At 42.7% G+C, this 14,913-nt stretch overlaps 1 protein-coding gene across 1 annotated transcript in view; it reads left to right on the top strand.

The window, feature by feature from the left end:
* VWA8 (von Willebrand factor A domain containing 8) overlaps nt 1-14,913 on the top strand; it is a 3,458,065-nt gene that overhangs the window by 1,666,879 nt on the left and 1,776,273 nt on the right. Inside the window, exon 24 of the mRNA XM_044071701.1 lies at nt 342-461. Coding sequence (XP_043927636.1) covers nt 342-461 — 120 coding nt within the window. The remainder of the gene's footprint in view (nt 1-341; nt 462-14,913) is intronic.

Raw genomic sequence — 14,913 nt, 5'->3', positions numbered from 1 at the left:
AAGGTTTTGGTGCTTCAGTAGTGTTATTTGTCTTGTATGATACTAAGTTATTACTCAGGCTTGAGCAGAAGATCTAGTGAAGGATTCTCTTGCCAAATATTGTGATGATGATTAGTTAGCCAAGACCAAATAACAGGATATTTGGGTAGAAAAGGGGACATATGAGAATAGTAATTAAATACCGAGATCTTCATTACAGCAGTTGTAACATTATGATGACACTTTGCTCAATATGCTTGCTAACAAGATTTCATAGCTCTTTCCTCTTTCATGTCATGATTTTCAAGTATACATTACAGTTTTGTACTTATTACATTAACATGAGATTTTGTTTATTACAGATCCATCCAGTGCAGAGGGAAGGCCAAATGTAATGGTAATTCATCCTGATTTTAGGATGATTGTTCTGGCAAACAGGCCTGGATTTCCTTTCTTAGGCAATGATTTCTTTGGAGCTTTAGGTAAGTTTTGTACATTTACTGGATGTCATCTATTAGCCTATTTAAAGAAATATTACAGATATTTATATATACATTGGTTTACAATTGCTATCCTTTGCCTTTTTCTTAGAGAAATGTATTATTGTGTGCTTTTAGCATTTGCTGTTCATTTTGGCATTGTATGCCAGGTTCTTTTCATGCATAATTTTTCTCTTTTTGATTATTTAAATGCAAGTGTAGGTATTTGTGTGAAAGACAAAAGTTCAGATTCTGCATGATTTCAGAAACATGAATTTGAAGCAGAATCCTTAATACACTGTATGCTGTGAGGGCTTTGCAATATGTACTCCAGTTTTTAATATGCTCAGCTGATAGATCAGAGCACCTTGGGGAATGGGGAATTTCCTTGGTTCAATGAATCATAGTCAAAATGTATTTTGTTGCCAGAGCTGTCTGTACTTGTAGCATTGTCAGTGAAGGAGTAGTTACTAAAAGATCACCTGGCACTCCCATAATATCCTGTTCCTTTATTGTATTTTACATAACTGCTATGGCAAACAAATAGTTATACACCTAAATGTGCTGTCCACTGAATTTTGCTATGACAAAAGGTATTAAACAAAAAAGACTGCATTGACTGAAGACTGCTTTCTTGTATGTTTGGGAAACTGTTTTTTCTTTGTGCAGAGTGTTGTAACACAGCATTATATTTCTGTGTTACACTACACACCTGATCTGCTGTATGTTGGCACACAAGAAATGTGCCGCTTACTGCTAAAATGAACAGTTTGCGTTAATTTCAGCTCCTAAAAAACACAACACATCAAGTGATCCATTCTCCCATTATCAGTGTGTACCTGAAGCTGTTGCACTTAAGTAAGTTGGGGGGAAGGTGGCCAGCCGTCCTATAAAAATGCATGCCATATATATGTTCTGGCAGAGCACTTTCATCTTACTGTAATACCATGTACTAAGATTTCAGCAAGATGTCTTGGATCCCACACTCTACTCTTAAGACTGTCACTGGAGCAAAAAAAGTTATTTTTCTTCTGAAATACAACAGTCCTGTAGATGATTACACAAGTTAGCCAATGTAAGCAGCTGAAGTGGTTATATGGGAGCATACTTCCCAAAAGATCACTTGGACAGCAGGTGGCTGAGCTTCTTGTATGGGACATACTTCCTAAAAGATTTTGTTACAGTTCATTGTCAATCTTGCATATCTGGATATCCCTTGTCACAACTCCGCCACCTGCCCATGTCGAAAGATGGCAGAGTTGTGACTGCCTGCAGATGGTCAGATTAATTCTGGACTTTTTTGTAGCTTAACATTACCTGCAGGTTTTAAAACTTGAATGTTGCAGGTGCAAGTTTTTTCTGTTGATGTTTTACTGATACATTTGCTGCTGAGATTGCCATGGTAACATTGCAGATACATTGTAACATTTCATTATGGCCTTCTACTGATTGTCTCCAGCTGGCATGTCTTCCCCAAGCTTGTGATCTTGTAAGTCCTGAGTCATTGCTGGAGATGCTGTTAAGAGCCTGTTGTTTTTAGGATTGTGCTATAACATTTGAATATTGTTTTTTGTTGGAACTGTTGGAATGAAAACATTATTGTGCCAGAGATCTTCATTAACTGCTAGGTTATGAGCACCTTCTGGTTCAATTGGTGTTGGATCCCATCACATTACATTGGGATGTATACCATTTTGTTTCTTTTGAATGTCTTTATAGACTTTTCATCTGTGCTCATCTTGAAATGTTGGACTGTATAGGTTGCTGTTTGTGATGCTTATACTGAAACCTGAAATATTGTTGGTGTCCTGGCCTGGCAAGTATTTTTTCAATGGCTTACTTATTGATTTATATTACTATGTTGTTTAGTTTTCATTGATCTGAAGTAGTTAACTTCATTTGCTCAGCAACCTGTGGGTATCGGATCCGATTCGGATCCGAGCCGGCAGCTTTCCAAGCTAATAGATCTGAGCTCCAAGCTCCTCCCCCCTACCCATAATGCCCTGCCATCTCCCTCTAATCCTCAGACCTCGTTTGCTGCTGCTTCCATAAGTTTCTCTGAACGAGCTCCGAGCATAGTGCTGTAAGTTTAGAATTTAAATTTTGAATTCCTGTCAGATTTTTCTCTAACTTTGTGTGTGTGAGAACTTCTCCTATCTTTATAGTCTCTTTTTGGTAGTTCTTTTAATTTTAGTTAAGTTAGATTTATTCCCCTCCCCCCTCTGCGTGTGTGAAGGTGTGTGCTTGTGGGCCTACTTTTCCTTTCTTCTTCTTTTACAATGCCTGAAGACCCTAAAGCCATTTTCTCTAAATGTACCGAGTGTGGCCATAAGCTGTCTCCAGTGGATGGTCACACACGGTGTGTCCTTTGCCTGGGGTTGATCACCTTTCTTCGGGCTGCACTATTTGTGCAGCCTTCAACCCCAGGGCTTTGAAAGATAGGAGGTCGAAGCTTATTCTGGCGGGCCTTTTGCCGGGACTCACCTTCCCTCTTTGGCCCAGGCGGAAAGGGACAGCAGAAAAAAGGATAGAAAAGATATGGACAGAGAGAAGGAAAGACATCGCATTCATAAGAGGCGGTCCGACTCGACCCCTTAGGCACTGCCGTCTAAACAGCTTGCCTGTCCCCTTAAGGTCTCCTGGCCTTCCCCTTCCCGGCTCCATTCTCCACGTTTCTCCCTGGAGCCGGAGGGGGAGACCCGGTCACCCTCGAGGTCATCCAGGCGGCCTTCCCGGCTGGCTTCAGTGGCCTCATCTAGATCCACCAGAAGTTTATCGGATGCTGATATGGACCGGATGATGCGTCGATTTCTTCAGGCCCAGATGCAGATGGGAGTGCTCTTGCCTCCCCCCCCCTCGACACCTTTTTTCGCCCCCCATTGCTCCTTCTCCAACCCGCTTTCGGGGTTCGGAGCTGTCGGATCCGACTAGCTTTGGAGCTGGGGTAGGGCCGGCACCGACAGTGTTTCCTACTTCGGCGCCGACTGTACCCTCAAGTCTGTCGGATCCATTTTTGGATCCGAGCTCTCGGGGCCATGAGCTGAACGTCAGATCCAGAAGGGTCAGTGGCCTTCGGCTCCTTTAAGGTCGGGGCACACTACCCTTTCGGATTCGGTCGGGTCACCTTTGGCGCCGATTCGCACATCAGATCTGAGGGGAATTCTTTTGGATCCAAGGAAAATCAGTTCCCTCTCGGCATTCGACATTGTGGAGAGGGTCCTTTCGAGGGATTTGAGGCCCCAGGCTCTTCCTTCTGATCCACCCGCCATTCCCACTCAGACGGGGCTTTCCTCCATCATCCAGCCCCAGGGACAGCCTGCGCCTACGTCCCAGATTGTTCCCGTAGCGGAACAGGACATTGTTGGTGAGGCCTCTTCGGACAGCCCCCCCCCCCAAGGAGGTCCCTCACAAACGGAAGTGCAAGAGGAGGCACTTGGACTCACTCGAGTCCCTCACGGAGGACACAGACTTAGAGGAAGGGGAAGGTTCCCCAAGGTCACCCCCCCCTGAAGACGTCTCCCTCGGAGACATTATGGAAATGTTACGTATTAGAGGGGGGGTGGTCTGCCCAAAAACCTTCCTCGGATGAGTCTGTGTTTCTGGAGGTGTTTGACACAGGCCCATCTACCTCTTGGGTGTCCCCTCCCGCCGACCCCCTGGTAGACCTCATAACTATCAGGGCATGGAAGGAGCCATACACTGTTGAGCCAATACCCAAGAGACCGGACAGGACAGTTTGGAGCAAGGGTGCCCCAGTGGATGCCATGGTGGTGGTGGCTGACACTAAAAAGGAATTAGCACAGGAGAGTTCCTCTTTGCATCCTCCAGACAAGGAGTCTCGGATGATAGACCGTTTGGGAAAGCGGATGTTCTCTTCAACGACCTTCTCTGTAAGGTCACTGAATTATATGGCACATATGATTCAACTCCAGCGGGACCTGATTAAAGAGTACGCTGGGTCACCCCCAGAGTCCATGTCGGCCGAGGACCAACAGACCTTCTCGGCTCGAATGGCCACTCTCAAGTCAATCACCAACACATCTATGCAGCTTCTCTCCCATGCTATGGAGGGAGTGGCTAGACCTAGCGGAACGGGCGTCGTCTTACGTAGACAGGCCTGGCTCCATCTCTGCGACTTTGCAGAACCCTTTAAGGCATCCTTCGCGAACGCCCCCTTTGACGGTTCTACGCTCTTTGGCAAAACTGTCCACGATACGCTCCTCCAGAGCGAGGAAGACGTTGTCTGCCATCAGGATCCCCTTCTCAGCTCCTCAGAGGTCCTACTCCAGGAACCAAAGAGGACAGAAGAAGATGTGGTTCCGTAAAGCTCAACAATCCCATTTCGCTCTGGATCCCTCATCCTTCAGAGGCAGAGGAGGACAGGGTGGACGCCGGCCCAGGGGCAGAGGGGATCCGAAGAATTTTGGGTAGAGAGAACCTTTTTCGGATCGACCCGCTCAGCAGCCATGAGGGGTTGCCCGACTGCTCCTCTCTGGAGGCAGTCGGGGGGTGCTTCTCGGAACACCTAGCGAAATGGGAGTCCATCACGACAGATCGCTGGATGCTCCGAATCATATCCAGAGGCTATTCAATTCCTTTCCTATCTCACCCTCCCCAATCAACAAAACTCCCCGATGTCCCTACCAATCAGAGGGAAGCAGCAGCATCCGAAATTCGAGGGTTGCTAAGAAAAAGAGCTATCCAGCGTGTCCCCCCCCCCAAACAATCCGAATCAGGCTTTTACTCCAGGTTCTTTTTGGTGCCAAAAAAGATGAGGGACTTACGAACCATTCTCGACTTGTCAGCTCTGAACCTGTCAGTCGCCAAAGAAAAATTCTGGATGGTCACTATTCAATCCATTCTCCCACTTTTGCAGGAGAATGACTGGATGTGCTTGATAGACCTCAAGGATGCGTACTACCACATTCTGATGGACAGACCATCCAAAAGGTTCCTCTGCTTTCAGCTGGGAGACAGCCATTATCAGTTCAGGGTCCTACCCTTCGGTCTCAGCACAGCCCCCAGGGTGTTCACCAAGGTCATGGCAGTTGTAGGGGCCCACCTGAGGCTTCAGGGAATACAGGTCTTATCGTACCTGGATGACTGGCTCCTAACCGCCCCCACCAGGCATCAACTCTGCTCAGGCAGGGACTACTTCTTACACCTAGCCTGCCACCTAGGGATTACGATAAACCACCAGAAGTCCTCCCTTCAACGTACTCAAATTTTGGAATTTACAGGGGCCAGGATAGACACTACTCAATCCAGAGTCTTTCTGACAGCGGATAGGCTTCGCAATCTAAGTCTTCACATTCTAGACCTCTTACAATCGTCAGCTCCCCCAGCGGAACTAGTCCTGAGGGCCCTGGGATCCATGGCAGCGGCCATCAGTCTGTCCCCCTTCGCTTGCCTCAAGATGAGGATCATTCAATGGACATTACAAGTGCAATGGTCCATTCTTTGTCACCCCCTGTCTACACCTATTCCTCTCAGCAGGATTTGCAGGGAGTCGCTTTATTTGGTGGCTTCGCTCCAGAGATCTTCGAGAAGGCCACCCCTTCCCAAGTCACGGTGACCACGGACACATCTCTCCTCAGGTGGGGGGTGCATTGCATGGGCATATCCGTCCAAGGCACGTGGACTTTCACAAAGACCTCACTGCATATCAATGTCCTGGAGATGAGGGAGGTGCTTCTGACGTTGCAGGCTCTCCATCCCCTTCTTCCTCCAGGAACTATTGCACTTCAAACAGACAACATGTCGGTAGTCTGGTACATAAACAAACAGGGGTGAACCAGATCCTATCCACTTTGCAGGGAGGCAATGAGAGTATGTGAATGGGTGATATCCACCAACTGTTTTCTCATAGCAATGCACATCCCGGGTCGGTCAAACATCTTGGCGGACAGGTTGAGTCAAACGATCCTCTCACCTTATGTGTGGTCTCTGAACCCAGCAGTAGCGAAACAAATCTTCCTCCAATGGGGTCAACCTTGCTGCGATCTCTTCGCCTCGCCTTCGAACACCAAATGCAGCGAGTTCTTCGCTTTGATTCCCCCACTAGGGGAAGCCCCCAGAGACGCTCTAGTTCATGCTTGGCCATCCGGTCTTCTGTATGCTTATCCGCCTCTTCCATTGATGACAAAGTTCTTGCAGAAAGCTTGTTGGTTGGGGAGCAGAATTATCCTCATAGCCCCATTCTGGCCTCGTCAAACCTGGTTCCCTTACCTGTGGTCTCATCTAGTACATCCTCCTTGGATTTTAGATCCCAATCCGGATCTGATCTCTCATCCTTTAGGATTGAAGACCCCCGATCTGGACTACCTCAAACTCTCAGCTTGGTTGATCCAGTTCCCGGCTAGGACTCCCGGTATATCTTCTTTGGTTAAGGCCATCCTGGTGGCCGCCCGTAAACCGTCTACCAGGAAAATCTGCAAGAGTAAATGGAAATGTTTCTCTGTCTGGGTGGAGCACAGAAACCTAGACCCCTTCGCAGCTCCTATCCCAGCAGTTCTAGACTTTCTTTCACATACCTTTGATCAAGGAGCCAGTGCTTCTACTATTAAAGTTCAGTTGGCAGCAATTTCCCACTACCATGTTGGAAACAGTTCAGGGCCTCTAGCGTCCTCCAAAATATGCAAAACATTCATGAAAGGAACCCTTTTGTTAAGACCCCCTATTAAAGATCCAGTCCCTCCATGGGATCTTACCCTAGTTCTTCAAGGTCTGACTGGACCTCCTTTTGAACCCACGGCTTCAGTCGACTTAAAATATGTATCCTGGAAGACGGCCTTCCTGATTGCCATTACTTCGCTAGAAGATTATCGGAGCTTCATGCTCTTTGCAGTAAACCTCCCTACATCATCTTTCATAAAGACAGGGTCTCCCTCAGGACTAATCCCTCTTTTCTGCCCAAGGTGGCTTCGGAAGTCAACATCAGCCAGTCAATCAATTTACCTGTCTTCTTTCCAAGTTTCCAAAACAAAGGGGAATACAGACTTCATTGTCTGCATGTTCACAGACAGTTACATTTTTACTTAAACAGAACAGCAGATCTTCGAAAATCTGATCAACTTTTTGTTTCCTTTGCAAAATCTTGTCTGGGGAAGCCAGTCACTAAAGTCACCTTAGCTAGATGGATTCCCCAATGCATTCCCCTAGCTTACAGAAGTTCTAGTCGTCCTCGGTCCCTGAGAGTGTAAGCCCATTCTACCCGATCTATGGCCACTTCTGCTGCCTTCTGGTCAAGGGTTTCTTTGGATGACATTTGCACAGCAGCTACTTGGGCTTCCTCTCATACTTTTATTACACACTACAAATTGGATTTAATATCCAGGGGATGTGCATCGTTTGGCTCAGCAGTGCAACGGAATATCCTTCCATAAGGGCCTCCCAAGTTGCTGGTAGCTGGGGACTCTGTCCCACAGGTTACTGAGCAAATGAAGTTAACTACTTCAGATAAAGAAGTTATGTACTCACCATAACATTCCATCTGAGTAGGTAACTTCATTTGTCTGCAACCGACCCGCCCTCCATCCCCCGGACCCTTAGTTTGTTTTCAAAGAATCAGGATATGTCTTCATTCCATTGACATCACTGGAACATATTGTAGCCATTTCTAGGTTATAGAATTTCCTATTGTCCTTTTTTTTTCTGGCAAACTCGATCTGAGGGTTAGAGGGAGATGGCAGGACTTGGAGCTCGGATCTATTAGCTTGAAAAGCTGCCGGCTCAGATCCGATACCCACAGGTTGCAGACAAATGAAGTTACCTACTCAGATGGAACATTATGTTGAGTACATAACTTCTTTTTCTTTGCAATTTTCTTATTTTTTTTGTGGATTGTTGCTCTGAGTTTTTATACTGTAACTAATGTTAATTTTATATGTTAGTCATTGTTTGATTTTGGTTAAGATAATTGCAGTTTTTGCACCTTGAGATTTGTTTAACACTTTAAACACACAATAAAATTGAAGCTGAAGTTAAGGATATGGTTAGAGGATATGGGGATCCCAGCTCCTCATGGAAAAAATGGGATTAATTGTATTTTAATAAAGCATCTTTTGCTAGACTGTTTTCATTAAAGTAATACAAGTGAATGTCACCAATAAAATGTCCTTAAACCAGCAAAACACCTCCCTCACACGTGTGTGAATATACAGATATATATGTTATATTTATTCATCTCTCTCTCTCTCTCTCTCTCTATATATATATATATATATATATATATATATATATACACACACACACATACTCATACACACACACATATACATATATGTGTATATATAGATGCAAATGGGTCTAGGATGAATGTACAGTGTCCAGACACACAATAGGTTGACACGACAGGTATGTGAGATCGACCATCCCCGAGTAGGAGAATATTTCCTTTCCCCGGGGACTGTGCAATCTCAACATTAGTTTGTATAATTAGCAGGGGGTGTGGGGCACAGACACCTCACATTGGGAGGTGCAGGAGGGCTTGCCACCCTACAAAAACACTTGCTGTTGGTTTACTTGCCCTAGAGTAATCCCAGAAGCATGCCAAGAACGTGTCAATGTGGGTGTGTTCAACATTTGTCCATCGATCTGTAGGGCAACAGGGCACTGTACATTCGATACAGTGTCCTATACCTATATATATATATATATATATATATATATATATATACATACATATATATATATATATATATATATATATATATATATGTGTGTGTGTGTGTATATAGATATATAGATATATATATAGATATATAGATATATGATTACATTATGTATAGTCAAACATACTTAATGTTGAACGTAAAATAGGGGCATTAAGGAATTTGAAAATACATGATGTTGAACACCCTAAATATCAAACTTACAAAAGACTGAGAAATGAAAACTATGTATTCATCATACTGATCACTGCTGCAGTAGCCTTAGCTATATGGGGTATATCCTGCAAAGGATATAACAGTTGGCCAGCTTCCAAAGCTTCAGGGCACGTTCCATGCATGCAAACTGTCAAGCAGCTTAAGCTGAGCTGATGAAAAGATAAGTTTAGGCACAAATCCCTTCAGAGTTTTTTTTACTGATGCCAAAGAGTACACTGCTCTGAGTCTTTTGAGGATCGACGGTCAGCTTGTGATTTCCTTTGCTTGCAGAAAAGTTGCCTTTAAGAAAAGGCTTCGATTTTCTTAATGTCGCTGATATTTTAGTATGCAGGAAAGTTATTTTAAAGATAGGAGTGTTATGTTTTAATGGACTGTCTTGAGACTGCATCATCCTTTTAAATGGAGCACACTTTTTTCCTTCCAGTTTAAAAGTAGTATAAACTAACTGAAAACCTTTTTTTGTGTGGCAAATTTGTGTTTCTTTTACTTTTGAGGGGCCGGCACTGTGTTCTAAACTGCTTTTTACTGTGTTTTTCCTTTCAAAAAAGTATTTTTTTACCGGCAATTGCTTCTTATCTTCCCTAGGAAAGAGTCACCATTTTTATGCTTGACCATGGACCAAGGTCTGTTCTTCCAGCCACAAGAAGAAAAAGTTAAGCAAGCAGCCGTTGCCACCACAGGTGGTTAGCAATTTGCCTCAGCTGCAGATGGGTGACTCTGTTGTGGTCATTTGCTGTACCTTAGACCTGTGGTTTATAAAATCATGTTTAAGACCTAAAACCTAAAGAATACTACCACTATAAAATAATTTTGAACTGAAGAGTTTGAAATATACAGTGTTTTAGTAACCCTCTGTTGTTCCAGAAATATGAATATTTGTGTAAAATCTGAGAACATAATTTTATTCTTTCAAAGAGCTTAGTCTCCTCCCATTGTAAGTTACAGTGCAAACTTCCACATTTCTGTTGGAGGGAATGAGTTAAATAACTTAGTTCCTTCTAATGCACAGGTCACTTACTCATTGTTTGCAGTGTGTGTATGACTTTGTTGATACTTCTTCCAGGCCTATGGTCACTGGTATTCTTTTGAGGAAGTCTGTTTGGCTGCATTCTCAGAGTCTCCCCGCATGATGTTAAAAATGAGATTTTAAATTCTCCCTTGGATAGTAATTTAGCATTTGGCTCCTCTTCTGCAGAGGTGATCAAAACGTGTGATAAAAGGTGCATGCCGCTCCACAAAACCTCTTTTTTAATTTAATTTAATTTCCAAATTGTCCAAGGGATTTCTTATCTCTTCATCCAATTTTGACAAAAACCAGAATAAACAGTCCTGACAAAATACAGGTAAACAGCAGGTATTTAAGAAGAAATGGCAAGGGGATTCCTAAAAGAAATGTTGAACCTCCAGAACCAAGGCCAGTCCAACAAGTCTTAATAATTATTCAAGAGACCTTGTGACCACCTCCCACCTTGGCCCTTTTTTTTCTTCCAGAAAGTCTGAATCTCCATTTTTCTCTTGGCAAAAGATTGTTTCAGACAAATGGGTTCTGAAAATCATTTGTCAGGGTTACAGTTGGCAGTGAGAGAACATTCCTTTGTTCAGGGGCTCACCTTCATGAATGGGAACTAGATTGCGGGATCTTCGAAGATTTGATCCATCTGCGGGGAGCTCCTCAAGTAGACCTCTTTTTCTCCTCTCTGAACAATCAATTGGCAATGTTCTGTTCTAGGACTCCATGCAAGAAGGCCTAGAAAACAAATGCCTTTTCTTTTCCTTGAACAGGAATGTTCATTTCTAGTAATGTCCAAGGTACTTCTAAAGATTTAAAAGGAATTCCCCCAGGATCATTGTGGTGAATCCCTTATAGCCCAGGCAACCCTCATTCTCCCTTCCTTGGAAATGGCCAGGGGCAATTACCACAAACTTCCTCATAGACTCCATTTCTCAGACGAGCACAGGTATGTTTGATGCACCTCCACATCAGTCATTTTTAATCGACTGCCCATATGATAGGGTCTTAGTTCCTTTTAGGCACCAATTTACTAAGGACCTGCAGCAGGTGCTAATGAAGGCAAGAAAGTTTGCTGCTGGAAGAGCATATATTAGCAAATGGAAAAGGTTTTCTACTTGGTGCCAACAACATGACTTACACAATTACAGGCTCATAAGCCTGACCATCCTCAAGCAAAGCCATGGAAAAAATTATCATTGGAATTAAACAATCAGAACATAGTGAACCTCTAAACACTAGAACAGTCTCAGTTTGGATTCATCAAGGGCAGGTCGTGCTTACTCAACCAGGTAGTTTTTTTTTTTTTAAAGGTCACCAAAGCAATAGATGAAAGCAAAACAGAACACACCACATACCTCAAACCGGCCAATGCTTTTGACACAATTTCACACTCAGGCATAGTAGAAAAACTAAATAAACCCTTATGTTAACCTGCTGGATTACCAACTGGCTCAAAGATAGGATGCAGAAAATCAAAATAGGGGAAGTAACCTTCACAAAGACATCTTTTGCCATTGGAGTCCCCCAGGGTTCTATGGTGGGAGTTCTCTTTTTTGGCATCTACTTTTTTGAAGTAAAAGCCAATACCAGTGGCTCTGGCTGACTAAGTTTGCAGATAAAAAGTAATTGAATCCCCAAATGGGTGCTGTCACTGACTCCCCAAGTGATGTTAACATACTTCAAGAGGGTCTGCCAGTAACAGATGACTGGTGCCAAAGTCGTGGCCTTAAATTAAATGCAAAAAAAATGTATTAACGTACCATTTGGCAAAAAAAGACCCCTACTGATTACCACATTAACGGCAACCCCCTTAGCACACAACCTGTGGTGAGAGAGGTGGCTACACAAGTTGACAATCTCACATTTGACCATCATGTAGCGGCAGTGGTCAGAAAAGCCTTTTACTTGGTTCACCTCATAAGTAAAGGGATTACATGCAGAAAAAAGGAGGTTATTAACTCTCTGTACTCCTCCCTCATTAGGCCAATAATTGACACAACACCCCATTTGGTATGTACCTCTCCAAACACCTGCACCAACTGGAAAGGCCACAGAAATACCTCACAAAGAGAATCTATGGCTTCCAACACCTGTCCTATGTTGACAGGTTCAAGTCACTATCACTATCACTCTACTTTGTATCGTACATATTGCTCAGAGGTGATCTGTGCCTCGCCTACAAGGCAATCTCAGACCCTGCTCTACTAGAGATGCTCCATGTCTGTAAGTCTAACTCCTTGCGTAGTACCTGATTGAAAGGCTTAAATGTAATATGTGACATTAACAAAACTTGTTGGAGAGACAGGTTTGTCTCCCAGTGGCTTCCCCATCTCTGGAATAGACTCCCCCTTTCAGGGCTAGTCGTTATCTGATTTTACAATACTTGTGCGAGTTTCTTTCCTATGGCCTTTCTTATTTTTTCTATCAAGGTTAATTTATCAGCCATGTATACAAGCCATGTATAAAGAAAAATAAGTGGAGATCCTGCAGCAGTTTTAGAGATATTCTGGGAATTTTATAAAAAATTGTATAAACCAGGGAAATCTGGAAATCAAGAAAGAGAACAAGTGGAAATATCTGTGGAAGACTTGATTATGCCAAGGTTAGAGGCAGACAAGACCCAAAAACTAACATGAGATAAAAATAGTGCTATATAATCAATCTTCAGGAAAGTCTCCAGGATTAAATGGTATTCCTTTGGAGGTTTGGAAATTAGGATGGAAGAAAGTGACGAAGATCTGTAAGATTCTATTAAATAGTGTTTTGAAAGGAGGAGAAGCACCAACATTTTGGAAGAAAGCTGTGGTGGCTTTATTATTTACAGATGGCAAAGGCCGTTCAGATCCAGCTTCATGTTGACCCATTTCAATTTTAAACCATAGTGTTTGAATATAGTCATTAAAAGAATGCCAGAGATGTACTACAATTGATAGATATGGATCAGTGTGGTTTTGTAGAGTGGAAGCAAACATTTGACAATATTAATAGAACAATGGTGATCCAGAGGGAAGCAGAATGTAAGAAAGTACCTCTGCTGTTGCTCAGTCTTGATGCAGAGAAAGCATATGACAAGGTAAGCTGGGATTTTGTGAGTAGGGCATTGGAAGCATTACCTGATACAGAAATAAGGTTAATTAGAAGGATGTATAACGGATCGGAGGCAAGAATTAAAGTGGGATGGTTCCTTTCAGATGAGCTGTGTTTGAACAGAGGAATAAGACAGGAGTGTCCTTTTTTCCTTTGTTATTTGCTTTATATTTAGAACCACAGGCAAAGAAAATAAGGGACTCAAGATATACAATGATATAATGTGTATGGTAATCAGAAAGGTTGGCTGAATTTGCAGATGATATTATTTTGTATCCAATAAGTCCAGGAAAAGGACATCTCAGTGTTGTGGAATATTTTGACACAGTTTAAGTCTCTTTGAGATATACAATTAATGAAGATAAAACAAAGGCTATAGCCGTAAGTGACGTACCCACAGACAACTTGGTTCAGCAATACCCATATTTATGGAGACATAATAAGATTAAGTGTTTAAGAGTATGGATTAAAAAGGCTTCTGTTATGGCAGCCAAGGATAGGGAGAAGAGACTAAACAAAAGGTCATACAAGCATTGAGAAACTGGAAACTCTTATTTATACATATGGATAGTAAGATACAAGCAGTGAAAATGTTTTAGTCCCTTTAGTCTTGTATATGGGTCAGACATACTTTTTTTAACCCGAAAAGAAGTTGTGGACAATAATTAATAAAGAATTGAAGGAATGACGACAAGAGTTAAATGGGCTAAAATAATCCTTCCAATAAAACAAGGTGGTTTATGTTTACCTGATTTCAGAAGATATTTTAGAGCTACACAGTGTTACATAGCAGAAGGTTATAATTCAAAGTGGAATGGAATGATGAAACAAGGAGGAAGTTCAAGAAAGAGAGAGAGTGGGATTTTGGATAAAAATTCTTAAGGAGAATAATAACAACAACCATACAGAGTATTATATTCATGAAGTAGCAGAAAGTATTCAAAGTGCCAAACCAATATGAAAATGGAGAAAGGAAATTTTGCCAGTAGGGATGACTGCAAGTAGGCATACCTCTCAACCTGGGGATATCCAAAATCTGGAGAAAGGCCGTGAAAATTAGATACAACTGGCCAAAAATTGGAATACTAACATAAAATGTGCATGCATAATAATACATCTCCACCCTCTATGATGGAATTGTGGGATACCGACATTAAGATTGTGAAAATGTTCCCCAGTTTTAAACTAGACATTACATAGGTGCTTTAACAATCGCGGGTGTTTGTGCAAAATGCACACTTACAGAGTACTTCTACTCATAGAATTAACACGATGACCGATACCGTGTCCGCAATGTACTGAGCTGACACATCAACAGCAGGTTTTCCTCAGTCCACATTTAGTTCAACTATACCAATAAATAAACACACAAAATTTTCAGAGGAAGCTCCCCCATAAGCACACAAGTTGAACAGTTTAACGGAGAAAACACAATGACGTAATGCCACAGTAAATTGCTTTTGCTGAA

This window comes from Protopterus annectens, chromosome 5.part0 (genome assembly GCF_019279795.1).
Source record: "Protopterus annectens isolate FY-2018-M chromosome 5.part0, PAN1.0, whole genome shotgun sequence".
Taxonomy (NCBI): Eukaryota; Metazoa; Chordata; order Ceratodontiformes; family Protopteridae; genus Protopterus; species Protopterus annectens.
The sequence above is the reverse complement of the archived record's forward strand: the minus strand, read 5'-3'. Positions and strand labels throughout refer to the sequence as shown.